The sequence below is a fragment of the Polyodon spathula genome, chromosome 3 (genome assembly GCF_017654505.1).
Source record: "Polyodon spathula isolate WHYD16114869_AA chromosome 3, ASM1765450v1, whole genome shotgun sequence".
Taxonomy (NCBI): Eukaryota; Metazoa; Chordata; class Actinopteri; order Acipenseriformes; family Polyodontidae; genus Polyodon; species Polyodon spathula.
Window position 1 is genome coordinate 63,484,854 of NC_054536.1, and position 18,788 is coordinate 63,503,641.

Sequence of the window (18,788 nt, forward strand, 5' to 3'; positions counted from 1 at the left end):
ACTACATCATGAAGACGAAGGGACATTCAAAGCAAATCCGGAATAAGGTTCTTCAAAAGCATCAATCAGGGGTAGGATATAAGAACATTGCCAAGGCATTGAATATCCCCCGGAGCACAGTAAAGTCCATTATTAAGAAATGGAGAGAATATGGCACAACTGTAAATCTGTCTAGAACAGGGTCCTCAAAAACTGAGTATCCGGGCAAGAAGGGCACACAGTGCCTATAGAAAGTCTACACCCCCTTTCAAAGTTTTCACCTTTTGTTGCCTTATAGCCTGGAATTAAAATGCATTAAAATAGTTTTGGTTTTTTTCATTGATCTACACATCCTACCCCACAACTTCCAAGTGAAAAAAATATTCTATACATTTGTAAAAAATTAATTAAAAATAAAAACTGAAATAGCTTGGTTGGATAAGTGTCCACCCCCCTTGTAATAGCAATCTTAAATTAGCTCAGGTGTAACCAATCACCTTCAAAATCACACACCAAGTTAAGTGGCCTCCACCTGTGTTAAATTGTAGTGATTCACATGATTTCGGGATAAGTTCAGCAGTACCTGTAGGTTCCCTCTGTTGGGTAGTGCATTTCAAAGCAAAGACCCAACCATGAGCACCAAGGTGCTTTCAAAAGAACTATGGGACAAAGTTGTTTAAAGGCACTGATCAGGAGATGGGTATAAAAAAACATCCAGTCAGCTAGGGTGTCCTTGGCTCACTGCGCATCAGCGACCCCTGCAGTCTGGCCGGGTTCCTGCGGGCTGTAAGCTGCGTTGCATTGTCCTCCAGCGCTGTAGCTCTGAGGTGGCTGCATGGTGAGCCTGCAGTGTGTAAAGAAGTGGACAGCTAACAGCACACACTTCAGAGGACAGCATGTGTTTGTCTTTGCCACTCCTGAGTCAGCGCAGGGGAGAAAATAACAAAAATAGTTAGCGACGATGTTATATTTTGGGGCTGATGTCATACAGGCAAAAGGGGCATAAAGAACAATGATTTCATGTGTGTAACTCACATTAAACAGATTTTCAAGCAAATATTGTGAGAGCAGACAAATCAGAGCAAGCAGACTCTTACTTCACAGGACTAATTTAATCCACTTAGGTCAGGTTTCAAAGGTACTAATCCTAGTGTACCTTAATATTACAGTAGATAGTCCAAGATTAGTGCTAATCAGAGAGTGTGAAACCAATCATATATGTGGATCTTTTTTGATCGAGATCAACAGATAATCCCAATCATTTTTTGGTAGGCAGCAATTGATCCAGATTATCAATGATTTAACCCCAGTTGGCTACATCAAGTGGACTAAATTTGGTACACTGCAATTGACCCAGAGAAACTAACCATCAGAGCTAACTAGTTAAATCAACAGTGTAATATTAATCTACATCAATGCTGATTTGTACAACTACAGTATGGATATATTAATCTGATTTTCCATCAGTTCAGTTACCATACAGTAGCTTCCAAAGGTCTTTAAAAAAATAAATAAATAAATCTAATATGTTTATGACTTTAATCACTCATGGTGTATCTTGTCTTAAAAGGCAGTGCTTAAGATCACAGTCCTGTGTGCTGTGAATACACACATTTGAATACAATAAATTGCAATCATACAAGAATTTTGCAAAAACTTTTAATAGCTCTTACCTTATAAAACTTACAACACCTATCCCATATACTGTATGAATGCAAATGATACATCATAGTGATAGGGATGCATGTTTTCATGTGACTTGGTATCACTGACTGATGGTGGTAATGACTGAAACATAACCACAACACCAATGGAAAATATCTCTGCCAATCCTGTCGTTATACAAGTTAGTGGCATCTATTTTAATTATCTAAACAGCACTGGATTTTATATGGAGACCCTTAAACCACTTCAATGAACATCTATCAGTTTTTCTTATTGTATTTTCTGTAAAACTGGCATTGAAAAAAAGATTAGCTATACCTTTCTTAGCTTTAGAAAGATGTGTCAAGACGAAGCGGTAATCATAATCACTGCTTTGAGATGAAAATATTTCTCAGCATGACTGAGAAAAAAGCCTTATTTTTGCACATATATTAGTCTTAAAAAAATACAATAGAATAACTAAACTTTATACCTTAACGAATATTTTCCATTGTTTGAGGTCATTTTTGAGCCAATTCTGGTGTTGAACTGATTTATCTATTGTAAAATGAATGTCTGAAGTTATTAATTGCCAACCTGTTAACAACATAATGTGTAATAAAACAGGCTGGAAAACTTCTCGCAATTTCACATTCATTAAAAAATATTTTCTGCAAATTAAAAAAAAAAGTGTCAAGTAAACATTTCCATCATTAAGAACACTGTATTTGGTTGGTAACAGGACACAATAGTATTACACCCAGTCTTTACCTGGGGGTTTAGAATCAATTAGCTAAACAGTAGTAAGTTCTGAACTGAAAAGACTGCTGGATGCACAGTACAGACGTCACATTCCCCTACCTGTTCCAGAGTTGGTATTAGAACAGCAGTACAAACACATAATACAGTTCCATCATTCATAACCACAGACTGACCATTTTCAATTCTCTTGTATTTATGGTAACTAGGAAACATCTGAATCTGTGAATGTCTACCAGTCTATAGGCTTTGTTTTAACAGTCATTGTGAAGCATCCTGTACAAGTGCAACACTATCATTTAAAGCAGGTATTTATTTTTTTAAATCACAATATTGTTTGGAAGATCATATATATCATGCAAAAAAAAAACAGCCTATAGTATCAATTCATACAGTATATTAAAAAAATATGTAATTGCTTAATTTGTACATTTTCATCTCCATCTACCAACTGATGTAGCTAAATTAATAGCTACCAAGCTACACATCAAACAAGCAAAAACATTAGCCAATGCATCTGTGGCAAACGTAACAAAAACTAAATAAAATTAAAAAGAAATACACTGAAAACATACAGTAAGCATAAGTCTTTCCATAGAAAACACCTTTCAAACAAACTACTGTCAGGAAATATTTACCTCTGCTTTTATGTGTATAACCTTAATTAGTTTGTGTTAGAAGGACAATGTATGTAAATGCATAGTGTGATGTAATATGGTGCTTTTCTGCTGCTCTGACGTCAATAGTCGACACACTGCTGCACTTTGCGTTTATCCCAGAATGCTAGACACAACTTGTTCAAAACCACACAATGTTCTGAACAATGTCCGTTTGCACAGTAGTTAAAGTCTTTGCTTGTAATAGGAGGTTTCCTCAGTCGTCCCCAAGTCGGAATCCCTGGCCCCAGTTATGTCGGCCAGCCCTGGCCCCAGCTTGCTCATCGGCTGCATGTCCCCTGCTAGGTGGGGGGGCTCCAAACCCAGATACTCCCCCTCTCTGGCTGGGGAAGAAGCGGTACCTGCAATCCAGAGGGACAAGAAGTGAGTGCAGTCTAACAAAGACTCCATATCGGCATTCAGAAGAACACAAGTGTGCCACTCTTGGACTAGCCAATTTCAACTGTCAGATAATTTTATATAGCATTAATATTCTTGAACATGAATTCCTTAGTGCTGGGACAACTATCCAACTGTATTCAAAAGTCAACAAAAAACACGGCTTGCATACAATTGCTTTATACTACTGTATACAACACTGGCTTTTGCACTGCCTTCAATTGTAACTGTCTATTAAGGCTACTGGTTTTCCATTTTGGCATTACAATAACAATAAAAAATATTAAACAGTTTAGTAACGGTCCAGCAATGTCATGTGAGAGTAATCCTACAGTACTCCACAAATTAAGTTTAGCGTTTTACTGGCATTACAGTAACCAGGATAAAATATGAAACACATATAAAAAAAGGTGTACTGTTGCCTGGCTTGTTGCTCTACACAGGTTTAGTGCTGTGTGTCACCCGATTGCAATTAAAAAAGCGCCCCTTTTAATGTAAACACATAATTAATCCTCCCAATTACGTGTTTGCTAATTCTGTCTTGTTTGATAAATTTAACAAGAGCTGTGTCTCCGGAGAGAAACCTTTATGAAACAAACTGTATCGTTAGTATTGCCAACTGTCAGTTTTTTGATATGGATGTTAGACTGCAGGTCTGCGCCACCTTGTGGCTCATTGTTATACCACTCTGTTACTTCCTGTACCTTTGACCCTGGTTGTATTTTATGTGTTCAGCATGGCTTTGATTCACTAACAGCTTGTAGTTGTTAGTATTTCTACATCAGAAACATGGCGTCAGAACTATCTGGACCCAAAATTATGCCACTCATTTAAAGATCAACATTTTCTGAGTGTGCAGTGAGCTATGAAACTGAGTAGCAACCAAGGATTGAGTTGATATTAGACAGATTAAGCATGCATGCACCCTCCCATTGCTATTCAGGAGCCTGGAGGCTGTAAATAGGGAGTACAAACATATTTTAGCATCATGGCAGCTGCCAATAGTATTCCACCCCCAGAAGGGATGAAAAGGAGCAGCAACTGGGAAAATTTAAGAGGACAGTTTGAAGATTACTCCATAGCAACAGGCCTAGAAGAGAAGGCAGCGGAAGTGTGAGCAGCTACACTCAGGAGGGTGATGGAGAGCGAATGCCGCCATGTATATAATAAGCACAACCTGAACCTCAGAGGAGCAACAATTCACCGTACCTGCTGAGCTAAACAAGGTAGAACATCAGCCGACTGGACCTTTGTCGAAACAGCTGACTCGTGTATATGACGTACAGAACGATTCAAGCAAAAAATGGGCTTGGATGCTGCCTAATGCAAGAAGCTCAGCCAGTTGCTTTTGCATCTAGGGCACTGACGCCAACCGAGCAGAACTATGCACAGACTGAAAAGGAATGCTTGAGCATAGCATAAACTGACCATAAGCCACTGATAGACATATTCAAGAAGCCCCTCCTGAGCACACCCAAGCTTACATTACAGCATTACAGCCTCAAGCCCTGACATACTCAGCAGAGCGACAGCAGCAGACAGGATGTCCAGTGCAGAGAATGAGCATCACACAGTTTGCAGTGCGCAGCAGGAGCAAAATGACATAGCGCAGGTCAATCAAGCAGATTATCTGAATGTCACAGATCAGCGATTGCATCAGATTGTACAGCACACAGAGATGAATGTTTGCAAGCACTGAAGTCAGTAGTTCTGAATGGATAACCAAGAAACGTCAATCATTGTGAGAGAATACTCGTCATTTAGAGATGAAATCAGCATATAGAATGACATTCTGTACAAAGGGCCAAGGGTCATCATACCCAAATCACTGCAACCAGAGATGCTAGCACGCATATATTCAAGCCACTTTGGTGGAGAAGCATGCTACAGGCAGGCATATGACACCCTGTACTGGCCCAACATGCAAGGTGAGATCAATGGCTTTGTCAGCAATTGCTCTATCTGCAACGAATAGGCACATGAGCAACAGAAGGAAACCATGATGTCAGATGAGATACCATCACGGCCTTGGCAGATTATCAGCATGGACTTATTTAACTATGCAGGGCAGGAATTCCTGCCGATAGTCAACCACTACTTAGACTTCTGGGAAATCGAGCTGCTCCCAGACTTCCTTGCCGAGACTACAAATCAAGCGTTGCAAGGCCCAGTTTGCGGACCATGGTCAACTGGATCGAGTGATCTCGGATAATGGACCTCAATTTGCACGCAAGTAATTCGGACGACTTGCCACTGGATAGGAGTTTGAGCAGGTCACCTCATCACCCATAATCTAATAGCAAAGCTGAATCCTCTGTTAAGACAGTGGGCATAGATAGTAGCCCAGAACAGCACCTGATGTCAAGGAGACTAAAGACATCACTGCCAGTAGCCAACAAGTTACTCGAACCCAGTGTGGTACAAGGCGTACCAGAGAAGCTGTGACAGAAGAACCTGATTTCTACATTAGGCTGGGACAAATCTGCTAAAGACTTGCCTGAGCTGAATGTTGGTTATCCAATTCGCATGAAGCCACTGCCTTGAGATCGAACAGGCAGCTGGAGACTAGGTACCTGTATGCAAAAGTCGCACCATGCTCACATCTTGTGGATGTTGAAGGAACTCTATACCACCGCAATCGTGTGGATCTGTGAGTGGCAGATCAGCCAGCTATGCAGGACAGTGGATAGCCTGCACATAGCCCAACAGAGGTGCCAAGCATCCCAATTAGTGCAAGGACAAGCAGGGAGAGTAGAGGGTATACAGCTGACATACCAGAGAGCAGTAACGATGCGAGCTGGCAGCAAGCAAGCACACCACTCAACACTTCAGTGCCAAGTACGCCAGCTTGGAGAGCTCACAGTGGCTCATAACACCAGTTAGAGCCAAGCAGCTCCCTGTAGTAAAGAGCCCTGTTTCTCTCGCAGTGGAAGACAGTCAAAGCCACCAGAAAGACTTCATCTGTAGGAACTGATCACGCAGACGATGTGAAGACAGACATTTGTTTTAACTGTTTAAAAATTTACAACTTATACGTAATTCAAGTTGCAAGTTTTTTATGTGTTCAGCATAGTTTTGATTCACTAACAGCTTGTAGTTGTCTTTATTTCTACATCGGAAACAGTCTTTGACCGGACATCAGGTTTTAACGGAATTCGTACAGTGTCCGGTCAGAACTATTGACCGGACAACTAAAGTCTGGTTCTTGCAAATCTTGCTTACTCACTCTTCATTGCCATTTGGGTATTTCCATTGTCGCTCTGCCACTCCCGATTCAACGTTCGACTATGTAAACATTTTTATTTCTTTTTTTTTTAAATTTACGTCTTATTATCGGTCCATTAAGTTTGAGCAGTACACCTACATGTATTCTGCATTATTTTGCTTAGTGGGATACTATTACTGAGCATCTATATTGAACAACAAAATCATGCAAAGCACCCATGCAGCTACCATGTTGAGCTTCAGCAGAGACACATGACTAAAGTCACATAATGAATAAACTCAACTGTAAAGACAAATGCACATGGTATGTCTTTTTAAATTGCTATATTATACACTTAAGTAGTGTATTTGAGACTCAATTAATATCTTGATTACAAATACCAGTTTCAAAACTTCTGAGAGGATGCTATTTCTGAAATGGTCATTTTTTAAAAGGGAAATAAAACAAAGAACGTCAAAGTGTGAGTATTGGGATTTGTATTTATGCTTACCAGAGTAAACGGAGTAGTAATCAATTATACGACAAGTTCAAAACTGTAAAGTTCATGAGCAGCACTCTCCATAGAGTCAAGACAGATGCAAATAGGTTTACCTTGAGATGTTGGAGTCTCGATTAAGGTTGATAGTTATGATAACTTCCCAAAGTTAGTATTACTTCAGATTTGGAAAGCAAGTCAATCTCTTTCCATTTCTGTCTGACACAAATCAAGTACATCATTTGAAAAGGCATCACATTATCAAACTTGTAAAGGAAATGTCTCATATTGTGATAAATGGTTTTGTTTGTCTTTTAAGTTGCAATCCTAGTTTGTTACGTGGAATGTAATAAAAGAAGAACCCCCCCCCCCCCCCCCCCCACTGTACAACGCACCCTTTGAAGTGTTTAGTCACGTTAATGTTATTATGTTATGAAAATGTGTCCATGACTACTTTGTTTATTTGCGAAGACAGGACAAAAGCAAGGATTACAAAAAATAAATGCTTTGTCTACTTTATGTACTTGAAATAGACAATATCATTTTTTACCTCAACTACTGTATGTTACTACTACTACTGTAACTACTTCTTGTTTTGTAGTTAATTCAGTCAAATATAGTAGGGCCTTCAAAACCTATTCTTACTTCTGGGATATTTCTCAACTTTAAAACAGTGTCGCATACAATGGCACCAATAATGCTTTGCAAGTGAGCTTGTCTGAATGCTGAAAATTGAATTGAATGGACATGAAAATTCCATGCTTATCCCAGCATGAATTCCCAATTACTAATCACCTATAACTGTAGAAAGGCAATGTATAAAAAGGGAAGCAAAAAGTATGCTGAAAACTTACAGAAACTGCGGGGTTGAGAGAAGGGTCCTCCCTCCCAAGTCCATGGGGTACTTGAACATCAAGAAGAAATACAAATGTCCAACAAGGTTTCCAATAAGCTCGTTGACAATCCTGCAGTTGTAAAATGTGTAAGTCAAACCTTTTTTATATTCAGTTTGTTCATTTGAATGAAGAGGCAACTTAACTCTGACAATACTAGACAACAGCAATTGAGGTTATAGAATGTTTCATCTCCGCTGTGTTCACATCCCAGTGTTAAAGATGGAACAAGTTTACAACCAAGGTTTAATGTGTGTACTATAGCACTCCTTGTTTCTGGATTGAAAATAAATAGAAACAAGACCTTACATTTTATTTGTAAGCATTGTTTTGGTAAATTATAAAATTTGCTACATGTTACCTGTCACACAATGTATGGCATTAGGATATCAAACAGGGCTACTTATTCCTACTTCAGTCTCTGCAATATCAAATGGATAGCCCTGCTACAGTGATGTGATATCCAAGGGCTTTACAGCGCTGATAAATATATAGCTCTGCTTACATTTCTGATTTAATTTAGGCCTCAGTGAGGTAGGATTGGAGCAGTTGCAAGTACACCAGGATCCACTGAGTTAGTATGATAATCAGGATCTGGTTCTCCCAGTCCACACCACCACAAATAATATAACGGTGGAGGGCACAGTCACTGTGGAAGAAAAAGCTCAAATACTTACGATCCTCCAATAATGTAGTTGAAACCGAGAATCACCCAAGGAAGGTAGCAAGCCTAGAACCAATATAAAATATTTTTTATTGATTTTAATAAGTTGAGTCAAAAGAATTGTACAGAAAAATATATTACACCGTATAAGACCTACAATGTATGCAATCTATGTAATGGGTTTTGTTATTATTATTTACATAAAAAAAGAAAAGAAACATGACAAATGCTGGTCTTGCAAGTGACTTGCATACCATGTTATTTATTTATTTTTTTTTTTTTTAAACAAATCCAATTAATCATCCCTCACCCCCAAACCCAAATCAAGTAATTCATTTCATACCTTAAATCTAGTGCCGAACCAAAAAGATACAATCATGTCTCTGTTCAACTGAGCCCATACGTACAGCACTGACATTATAAGGGGAATCATCAATAGCTGGAAAAAATACAAATACATTTATTAAATAAATGTCATATGTACAAAAACTTAAATATCCTGCTGTTATGATCCTAAAAAAATTGTATTCATAATACCTATATATGTACAAACACATTTTAATAGGCTTAACGAATCAGCACTGTGTTCACCGCGAGTGAATATTTGGACGAATCGCCGGATCTGAAAAACTGTCCTCATTGGTTCAACCAAGTTGGATATATATATATATATATATATATATATATATATATATATATATATATATATATATATATATATATAAATAAATACCTAGTCAAACAACACAATCATAAAAACTGATTTTCAAAGTACAAACACACAAAGACCACCTCATTATATATCCCTCCATTGAAAAGCTGAATACCCATTCCAACGATTTACAGTAGCCAAACTGCAAATGGCCACCAGAAACAACAAATCTATTAATGAACATTCAGAAGCAAAAAAGTGTTTAATGTTTTACAGGAAGGAAAAATGTATTGTGTTGTAGATGTAGTGTCAAACCATTGTTGATTTCAGGGTTACAGGTCCCATTAACGCTCTAAATATAGATTAGTGTTCAAAACCATTGTTGCATTTCAGGGTCCCTGTCCCAAACTGCTCTAAATTTCGAAACTGGCCTCCCCTGACACAATCACCACTCTTTGTGAAACTGTAATCAGTCAGAGCAGCAAATGTTAGTCTGTACCCATTGGGTGCATACAGGATAAATGATTCACAATGCAAGGGTGTTACTAAAAAATTACCCTACCTACCCCCCCCCCCCCCCCCCCCCCCCCCCCACCCCCCCCCCCCCCCCCCCATCAGTCAGTATACTTAAAAAGCAATACATTGAAAATATATGTTAAATGCCGACCTGCATGTCCATTATTAAGCCTGTTATCTGCATGGTATGGTTAAGGATCTAAGTCTACAGTAATTAATCTTTAAAAACATATCACATTAGTGAACCATCCACCATAAGCATATGGATTATTTTTTATATTTTTATTTTTATTTTTTTACATAAGGACATATCCCCAAATTCTGATAGTCTAAATGCATTTAAATATCCTAACACGTTTGATGACAATTAAATAAACTGTTCTCTTAATATGTAAATTACAGAAAAAAAAAAAATCATTATTTTGGGCTGGTTTCAAGTACTCCTAGGTGCACCAACACAGTATGAAAAAGGATACAACAATGCAAATCCAATTGAAGAGCAGCATAAATATAAAGTCCGCTGGTCTTCCAGCAAAGACACCTACAAAAAATAAAAACACATACTACAGAATTTCATCTGATTATTAAATGCAGGATTTCAATTATACGTACTGTACCATTCATTTATATATTGTACTTTATGTATTTCTTTTCAGAAACAGACTGAACAATTTAAATCAGCAATGAAAGGCAAGCTGAACCAGCGAACTCTTCCATTGTCTGCTGATGTGCTAAACCTGGAAATGCTTTAGTCTCCTAGCTGATGTGTTTGCACAGGTGTAACTACATACTGCACTGTATTTGTAACAATGTATGTTTGACACACTCAAACTGCTTCAGATAATTACAGGTAACCAAATATTTTAACATTATATTTATTTATTTATTTTGTTAATTGTTCAGCACAAAATATATTTTAGAAAACATCACAAAAAGCCTACACGTTGTTGTCTGCCTTCTGCTCCTCAGAATGGAGATTCTGTATATCATTTTACTTTATAGAAACAAAAACCTACAGAATCTCATGTCTAAAATGACTGGTTATTTTATTCATACAAATCCCATGCAACCCTGGTGCAAGTCTCTATCCATCTATGCCATACCTGTTTCCAGTCTTGTTGAGTATTGATAGAGGAAATAAAGATTAACCAGGTACAGAAATCCAGTCCCTGGGCCTACCGGGAAATACAGCGTTGATGATATCGGTCTCCATATCTGTTGAGAAGAAGAAGACGATGACCTGTTTAGATGCTAATTATAAACAGCTTGTAAACTGTCTAAAATATAAAAAAGGGCAGAAACAGTCAGCATTGAATTTAATACAAGGAGTCCTCGTCTCTTTTGAAACAAAAAGGAAAACATTACAAAACTGAATGTCAAGTAAAATGAAAAGACGATATTTGTGACTGTGTGTGGAATCTACTCACAAATGCAATCTACTTTGACTTAACCAATATGTTTGCCAATCTACAACGTTTGTCATATCCCAAGAATCTTGAAAGCAGGTTGCTGTCAAAGGAACTTTTCTTCATGGCTGTTCAACTGTTTTATGCAATGCAATGAGAGCAGGGTCCTCCAGGGACAGCCTGATTGTTTGGACAGCATGGGTTATTCCATTTAAAAAAAAAAAAAAGCTTAGTCACAATAGTTTAATTGATTCACTGGCCCTAAAAACATGGGGTTAGCCACCAAAACATTTAACCATATTACAAAGTATGCCTGTGATGTTATCATCAAGAAGGGAGACTCAGACAAGAATGCTTCAGTAAGTGCACATTTATTAACAAACGGACAATAAACAAACAAACAGGGCACAAGGGCCAAAATAAAAAGTTTAAACAAACAAAACAACAAGAAATATATACAGTACAAACACTCACAATCATATTTTTGGGGGGAAATAAGTTAAAAATAACTATGCTGTATTCAATTAATACTTCGACTGATTTTTTTTTTTTTTTTAAGGTATTCAAGTGTGCACATCTGCCACTTAAAATGCATTTATTAGATACTGGGGCTGCTTGTTGCTTTGTTTCTCCCTGTCTGTGTTAGTGATAGCAGTTTATCCTCAGAACTGTGACTGCCAAAATACAACACAGAATAAATTTCAAATGATTGTACTCTATGGATCAGCCTTATGTAATTTTCCACTTACACCCCAATTGAAATGGGTACTGTCATTCTTACTGGGCTGCACTACAGAAACAGTTATACAGGGTCTTAGAAGCAAAAAGACAAGTGCATTTGTCTTCCATATTTGCTTAGCAATTCACTGGAGTGGAAAACTGACAAAATTCTTATATACAGCTAAGTGGAAAATCACAGCCAATCCCTCCTCCTTCGCTGCACACGAAGCATTAACGCTTTGGTGGCACCCGACAGTCACACTTCTCATTCTTACCCTTCCTGGTGACCTTTCTTCAGTTGCTAACTATCATAAATAAATAATGACATCATGCAAATTCTAACACACAAACCGAGACGCCACGAAAGCATTCTCAAATCAGTACTGATACTGGCTATCCACAACTTAAACAGGTTGTTCTGGAGCAGCCAGCACTTTAATTTACATATCATCTGAACAAAACAGGGTTGTGGTCATTACCTTAATAGGCACGAAACAGAGTATTGGTAAGTGCAAAAGGCTGAAATATCTACTAAAGACCAAGAATCAAGAACAGTAGCAACTGGGTGTGGGTCTGAGGAACAAAGACATTAGTTTTCTTGTCAAGACAGAAGAAAAATATTAAAAAGGGGACAAAAGGAGGAGGGGTAATCCTAAACAAGCAAAAATTTGAAACAAAAGTCTTTGCTCCCAGCTCTGTTGGTAGTTGGCCACTACTACTTCAGCAGCAAGGTGTGGAATTTGCACATGCCTGCTTACCAGCATGAAGCTCTTTAAACATGGTTACTACTTTTCAGTACTTTACACAAAAGCAGGACTCGCAGATAATTCATACTGATCCTTTTATAAAACACAGCATTGTGCTCTGTTAAACAACTGCCTCCAAATGTCTCTTCCTAGTTCAGAAAGGGAATTAATTTCCATCTGCACAAATGACTTGGAGAGTGCATATGTGTGACTATTAGTATAGAATAATTGCACCAGTCACATACAACATTACAGATATTTGACTGCCTCCACTAGATATCCCCATCACAAAGGATATACAAACCCAGCAGGGATAAATAGCCGACCTGGACACACCACATAAAGAAACATTGCATTACACCCAGCAAACAACAGTCAAACATCAGTGCGTATTTAGTGTAGTCTTTTAAAAATATGATGTAATACAATGTTGGGTTCTTATTTTTTATCACTAGTAAAATGATGATCTCATTCAAGTTTCAAAGATTCACGTCCGTTTTCTGTGTACATAATATTAAGGATTATTAGGTTTAAAAAGTACAGAGAATCACTTTGTAAACCACATAAAAAGCCTGGTAAGCACATACTAACGTTCCATGCACATTTTTTTTCGGGCTGCTGAATACTTTACTGTGCTCAGGTGGGGTTTCCTGGAATGCAGGCTACACACAATTTTTTTGGATTAGGAAAATATTTTTAGGAGGGCAATAGATATGCAGATAGTTTAATATAACAGTGTAAAATGAGAAATGCAATTGGTCTTATATACACACACACAAAAGTTCGAAAATTCAGTAATTTGTTTAGTCAAGCAAAAAGCAGACCCCGGAAATCCCACCTCCACTGCATCCTAATTGGTCATGTACTAAATATGCCACTTCTGTAATGGTGCACCTTCGGTGTCAACACTGAAAACCACCCGTAACAGGCCTAGTTAAAAAGAAGCTTGTGTTCAACCGAACTGACAGTTTAGATTTGTGTTGCGAGATTTTTTAAACACTCATATACACACCGAAGTCTATTTATAAAAGAGCATACCAGCATTGAAACGTTTACATTCGCGCAGCCGATACACAAGTACAGTTGTTGGTAACACGAATTGCTCTAATAATGGCAATACTTGTAAGTAGCTGATGATGCATTGTAGGTCAAGGAAGACGAATGTAATTTACACGTATAATTACAGTAGGTAGTCAACAATGGTTTCAGTTATAGTAAGATAGGCAGAGAGAACACAAAACGCGTAATATCAAAATTACCTGAAATTTGTTAATAAAAGCATCCGGCCACAGAACCAGGTACACAGGACTGATGAGACCTAATTTTCCAATCAGAGGTACCAGGATTGATCCTGCAAACCAGTATCGAGTGATAAATGGGATGTTCTTAAACCAGTCCCCAATGTCTGACATCTTTGTAATGTACTGACTCTCGATCAGACTAGTTCTTCAGACGAACACAGAGTGACTGTCAGGCGACCAGACCCTTTTAGAATGTTTCATTTAAGTCACTCTGCTATTTTAAAACGAAGCAAGAAAGATCTCAACGTTTCTGCCTCCACCACAATCTTAAATTTCCCCGACGTGACTGCTTGTTTGTAGATACACTTCCTGCTTATTAATTATGCAGCAGGAACCCCGCAGTTGGGTAGTGTGCAGTGTGCAGTGCACAGCGCCCCTCTGGTCTCCTCGGAACTTGAAGCTGTGCCTGAGGACTGAAATGCTCAGCTGCTGCAATTTAAACTAGCAGAAGATATTACATTTTTTTTCGATTCATGAAATAGGTTGCCAATACAAAAACACCATGGAAGGTTATTATAGGCCTGTAGTTAATGGTGAACTACCTCATAATTACAATAATACAACAATTATATCTATATTTTAAATTTAAGTGTAAAATACGTGTCTGTTGTATTATATTATTATCAGTATACAAAAACACCTAAAAGTAAACAAGATATGTTACCTTTTTAGATTAATAATAATAATAATAATAATAATAATAATAATAATAATAATACGTGGGTATGTGCCCTATTCACAAAGCTTTTCTCATACATTTTTTGTATTTGTTTTATTGAATAAAATAACGTGTTTTTTTTTTTTTGTTGTTGTTGTTGTTTTTGGGGTTTTTTTTAAGCAGGTTAGTACATTTTCACAGGTTGTGAACAGGGCCGGTTACCTAATATATTATTTCTCTCCTTCCATGCCAATACACGTTATTACATAAGAAATCACCGCACTGGATTTTATTTCTTGCAAGGCTCTCTATCGCTGTGGCAACTGGTGGGACTGACATAAAAATCTTGTAGTTAGAAAACAACCTGTTGAAGATTTTCAGCAATTCACAGGACTGGTTTGTTCTGGTCCTGGACATGCCGGTATCTGATTTCCCGCTGGTCAGCAGACTGTAATAATGAATGAAGTAACTATTTAATGTATTGTGGCGATCTCGGTTCTTGCAGGGAGGCGCATCACACAGGGCGAGGCAATCCACGCACGACCTCTCTCATTAAAGCATAGCGCCAATACCGCTGTACAAAACAGCCGGCTCCATTGCAAAGAGCGTATATTGTATGTGATTACGTCACCTACCAGCCCTGCTGCTGCCTTCCCCCGTGCACGCTACAGTATTTGCTATTAAGTGTCCCGCTTAATGTCAATTTATTTGTCAAATGATTGCTATCCACAACATAAATCTATAAACTTGTGCTTGAGTTTCTTCCTTATAAAACGTTGCAATATTACAAATTTACCATAGTTTACCTTTTTTTTTTTTTCGTTTTGTTTTTTGTTTTATGCTTTACCATTACCTCTCTGGGATTTACATGGTAATACTCACCTATGCTAGTTTACATGCTCCCACTCTGCTTTATTATACCCTGCTATTACTCCTCAAACTACAGCATATGGGATATGTAATTTATTGCTGAATCGGTTGCTCACGTGACACTGTAAACCGTATTTGCAACTACAACATACAGGTGATATTAAAGATTTAATGTATCCATTTGGCAGTTGCTTTAAAGCCCACCCACCATTCACCTTCTAAGATTATTCCACGCAAATAAACTATGGGATCTGTAGTTTATATGTATTGGTGTAACACGTTAGGCATAGGGAGGAAATGGCCTTAAAAACGACAACTCCCACAACCCACCTTGTTTTTTTTTCGGTGACTTCCTGGTTTGTAAACAACCGATCTGAGCAGTGTAGTTGCAATCTGATTTGTAGTTTTGATGTAAATCGTGCAGGTTATAAATATAAATTCAGCGCTCTTCAGAAAATGGGTGTCTATACATTTATCGGAATTACAGCCTAGAGCGTATCTACAGATTGCTTCCAAAGTTATATTTGAATTTCCCGCTACACTAGGCGCTAAAGCAAACGCATTCTGCATCTCCAGCAGCCGTACTAGTGAAAGTATTCTAGATACATTTTAATCTCTTAGGAAATGCAGACCACAGACATAGGGAGCAAGGGAAACGGAAAGATTTGGCACAGAAAACCTTCGCCAGCATCCAGTGATGGGTATGCCTTTTAATTATTTTGATATTTTACCTTTATAAAAGTGCAGCTAGTAAAGCCGTTTGAAATGCTTAAAAAGTATCATCTGGTTCTCTTTTTCGTTTTAGATATTCACATCCTTTCCACAAATAAAAAATCGACACCTTTACAGTATTTAAATGGTACCACTAGACCGATGACTGCTTACAAATTGGAGATGTACTGTGTCTCTTTCATCATGTTAACAATGCAACTGTTTAACATAGCCCTGTTCGTTAAATCTGTTTACATTAATTTCAAGTGCGCAACGGCATTACTACCCACTGTTTCTTTGCTAAGGGAACAGTAATTTGTCTAATACAACATTAAAGCTGAACTTTCCTACAACCATGTTTTTGTTTTTTTTTTGCTTACAGAAAAATAATTTTTGAATCCTTACACTTTTATCTCTGCTCTATACTACTGGAAATTGCGTTAATCTGTCTGAAATGTAACACACTGTTTCAATCTAATGTCATGATGTAGCAAAATCTCGGGGAATATATTGTTTGTATCCGTGGTTCATTAATAGGTGACTGTAATAATTCAATTACAAAGCAAACAAGATATGCATATGACAATTTGCATAATACTTTAGCATTCCTGGATGGGATTAATTTCTAGAATTGCCTATTAAATCAAATGTAATGGCCTGGGTCACTAGTGTGGTGCCATCTTCTGGTTAAAAAGAGGCACAACAGCTGATCTGTTCCGTTGATTGCAAGCACAATCTGGGAGGCACAGGGTTTGCTTTATTTAAAGTTTGGTTTCCTAAATTTATAGTTAGTGAAACAAATTCAATGAATGTCCTTTTCCCTCCCTGCAGGGTAATGGTTAATGTTATCCACAGTGCAGCCGGCTATCCGTCCAAGACGGTTCGCTTTCTTCATGCTGCCTTTGACACAACAGGCGACGCTTTTCTTGCCGGAGATCACCACGGAAATGTCTATGTGTTTGACTTAAACAGAAACAGGTAAACAAGATTTATCTGTGTTGTATTTCATGGAATTGTTAGATGCATGCCTAAATTGTGTTTGCCACTTACTGAAATCTGGGCTGTGTCCCATACCGTAATTATACATCCTAGTATCTCTTCCCACTCTCATTAAAAAAAAAAAAAAAAAAAAAAAAAAAGCTATGAAAAGCAACCGAGAGATTTCCTGTACTACCTAGGCACTAAGGCAGCCTAACAAGATGGTGATTGTCAAATGCGCATTTGTATACAACTACAGAATGGTTCAAACTGTTGTGAGTGAATGTTTTAAATCGTGGTGGGATATTAAATTCTGTTCTATTGTATGCTTTGGTACATTATCATTCTAGTTTAGGATGGTGGTAATCTGCTTGATAATTTTACAGGTTTAACCTTGTACAGAAGACTGGACAGTCATGCACTGCTTTGGCCTTCAACCTGCGAAGGAAGACAGAGTACTTGGTGGCACTAGCAGACTACTCTATCAAGTGTTTTGACACAGGTACAGCAGGAACATAAACTAAATGACGGAAACCAGAAATTATTGTCAACACTTTATTTTGGGTAGTTTTATTCACAGCTGCCTGAAGTCTTATAATCCATACACAAGCTCACAATGCATGTTGGTATCTGACCTTAGTGAAAATGCTGAAAGGGGATAAGCAATGAGATTACTCAGACCAATGGAATTTAAAGCCTTAAGGTTGGTTCATACTTCAGACCAATATCAATTCTGGTCAGTCGAGTGTCAGTGAAGTTTATTTAAAGCACAACCTGATTAAACATGCCACCAATAAGTTTTCATTTGTGCCTAGTATAGTACATGCCTGATGTGCATTTGTTTTTGTGGTTAAGACACCAAGGAGCTGGTAAGCTGGATGAGAGGGCACGAATCAGCTGTTTCTTCGGTTTCTGTGCATGGATCAGGGAGATATGCCATCACCACTTCCACGGATACAGCCCAGCTCTGGGACCTGGACACTTTCCAGAGGAAAAGGAAGCTAAACGTCCGCCAGTCTGTCGGCATACAGAAGGTCAGTGCAAAGAAGGGGGAAAAGGATCATCTTGACAGAAAATCCCTGCTCAGTTTACCACTTTTATGCTTGTATTTCAAAAGGGATGACTATGAAGTCCACAGTGGTTTACCTAGTTACAGTGCACAGTGAGTCATGCGAGTATCGAATATCAGCTAGGGGTAGTTCACCCAATCGTGCTTTAATGACCCCTACTGATCAAGTGCCAAACGAAGCCAGGCATGGATTTCTCAGGCTAGACATCACTTGGGTTCACTACCTTGGCAAAAGAGTCAATTGGCAGTTCTCCTGACTGAAGTTTGCTGCCACCCCCAAATTACCTGACGCAGTCATCAAGCCCTTTATATTTTATAAGTAATACAGTAGAATTGCAATATACCAGGAGGCTTTCTAATTGGCTAACCAGTGTTTTAAAGGGTTATGTCAGTGGCCTGGGACTACAGAACATCCCAAGTATTTAAGTGAATGTAAATATTCTAAACTCCATCTAAAGCAGAACAT

The 18,788-nt window shown here is 38.1% G+C and overlaps 2 protein-coding genes across 4 annotated transcripts in view; one reads left to right on the plus strand and one right to left on the minus strand.

Annotated features, from left to right (window-relative positions):
• Window positions 1-1,624: 1,624 nt before the first annotated feature.
• On the minus strand, window positions 1,625-14,360 carry LOC121313296 (derlin-1-like). Its single transcript, XM_041245680.1, has 8 exons — window positions 13,995-14,360; window positions 10,967-11,078; window positions 10,340-10,404; window positions 10,015-10,041; window positions 9,039-9,134; window positions 8,709-8,761; window positions 7,993-8,103; window positions 1,625-3,400 (listed from the first exon to the last, which is right to left on the minus strand). The coding sequence occupies exons 1-8, from the start codon at window positions 14,145-14,147 to the stop codon at window positions 3,256-3,258; spliced, it is 762 nt and encodes a 253-aa protein (XP_041101614.1). The 5' UTR covers window positions 14,148-14,360; the 3' UTR covers window positions 1,625-3,255.
• A 1,563-nt stretch (window positions 14,361-15,923) lies between these two features.
• Window positions 15,924-18,788, plus strand: part of tbc1d31 (TBC1 domain family, member 31) — a 32,517-nt gene continuing 29,652 nt past the window's right edge. For all 3 annotated transcript variants that reach the window (XM_041245681.1, XM_041245682.1, XM_041245683.1), the window contains exons 1-4: window positions 15,924-16,265; window positions 17,107-17,253; window positions 17,640-17,755; window positions 18,109-18,287. In XM_041245681.1, the coding sequence (XP_041101615.1) occupies window positions 16,189-16,265; window positions 17,107-17,253; window positions 17,640-17,755; window positions 18,109-18,287 (519 nt within the window). In that variant the 5' untranslated portion in view covers window positions 15,924-16,188. The remainder of the gene's footprint in view (window positions 16,266-17,106; window positions 17,254-17,639; window positions 17,756-18,108; window positions 18,288-18,788) is intronic.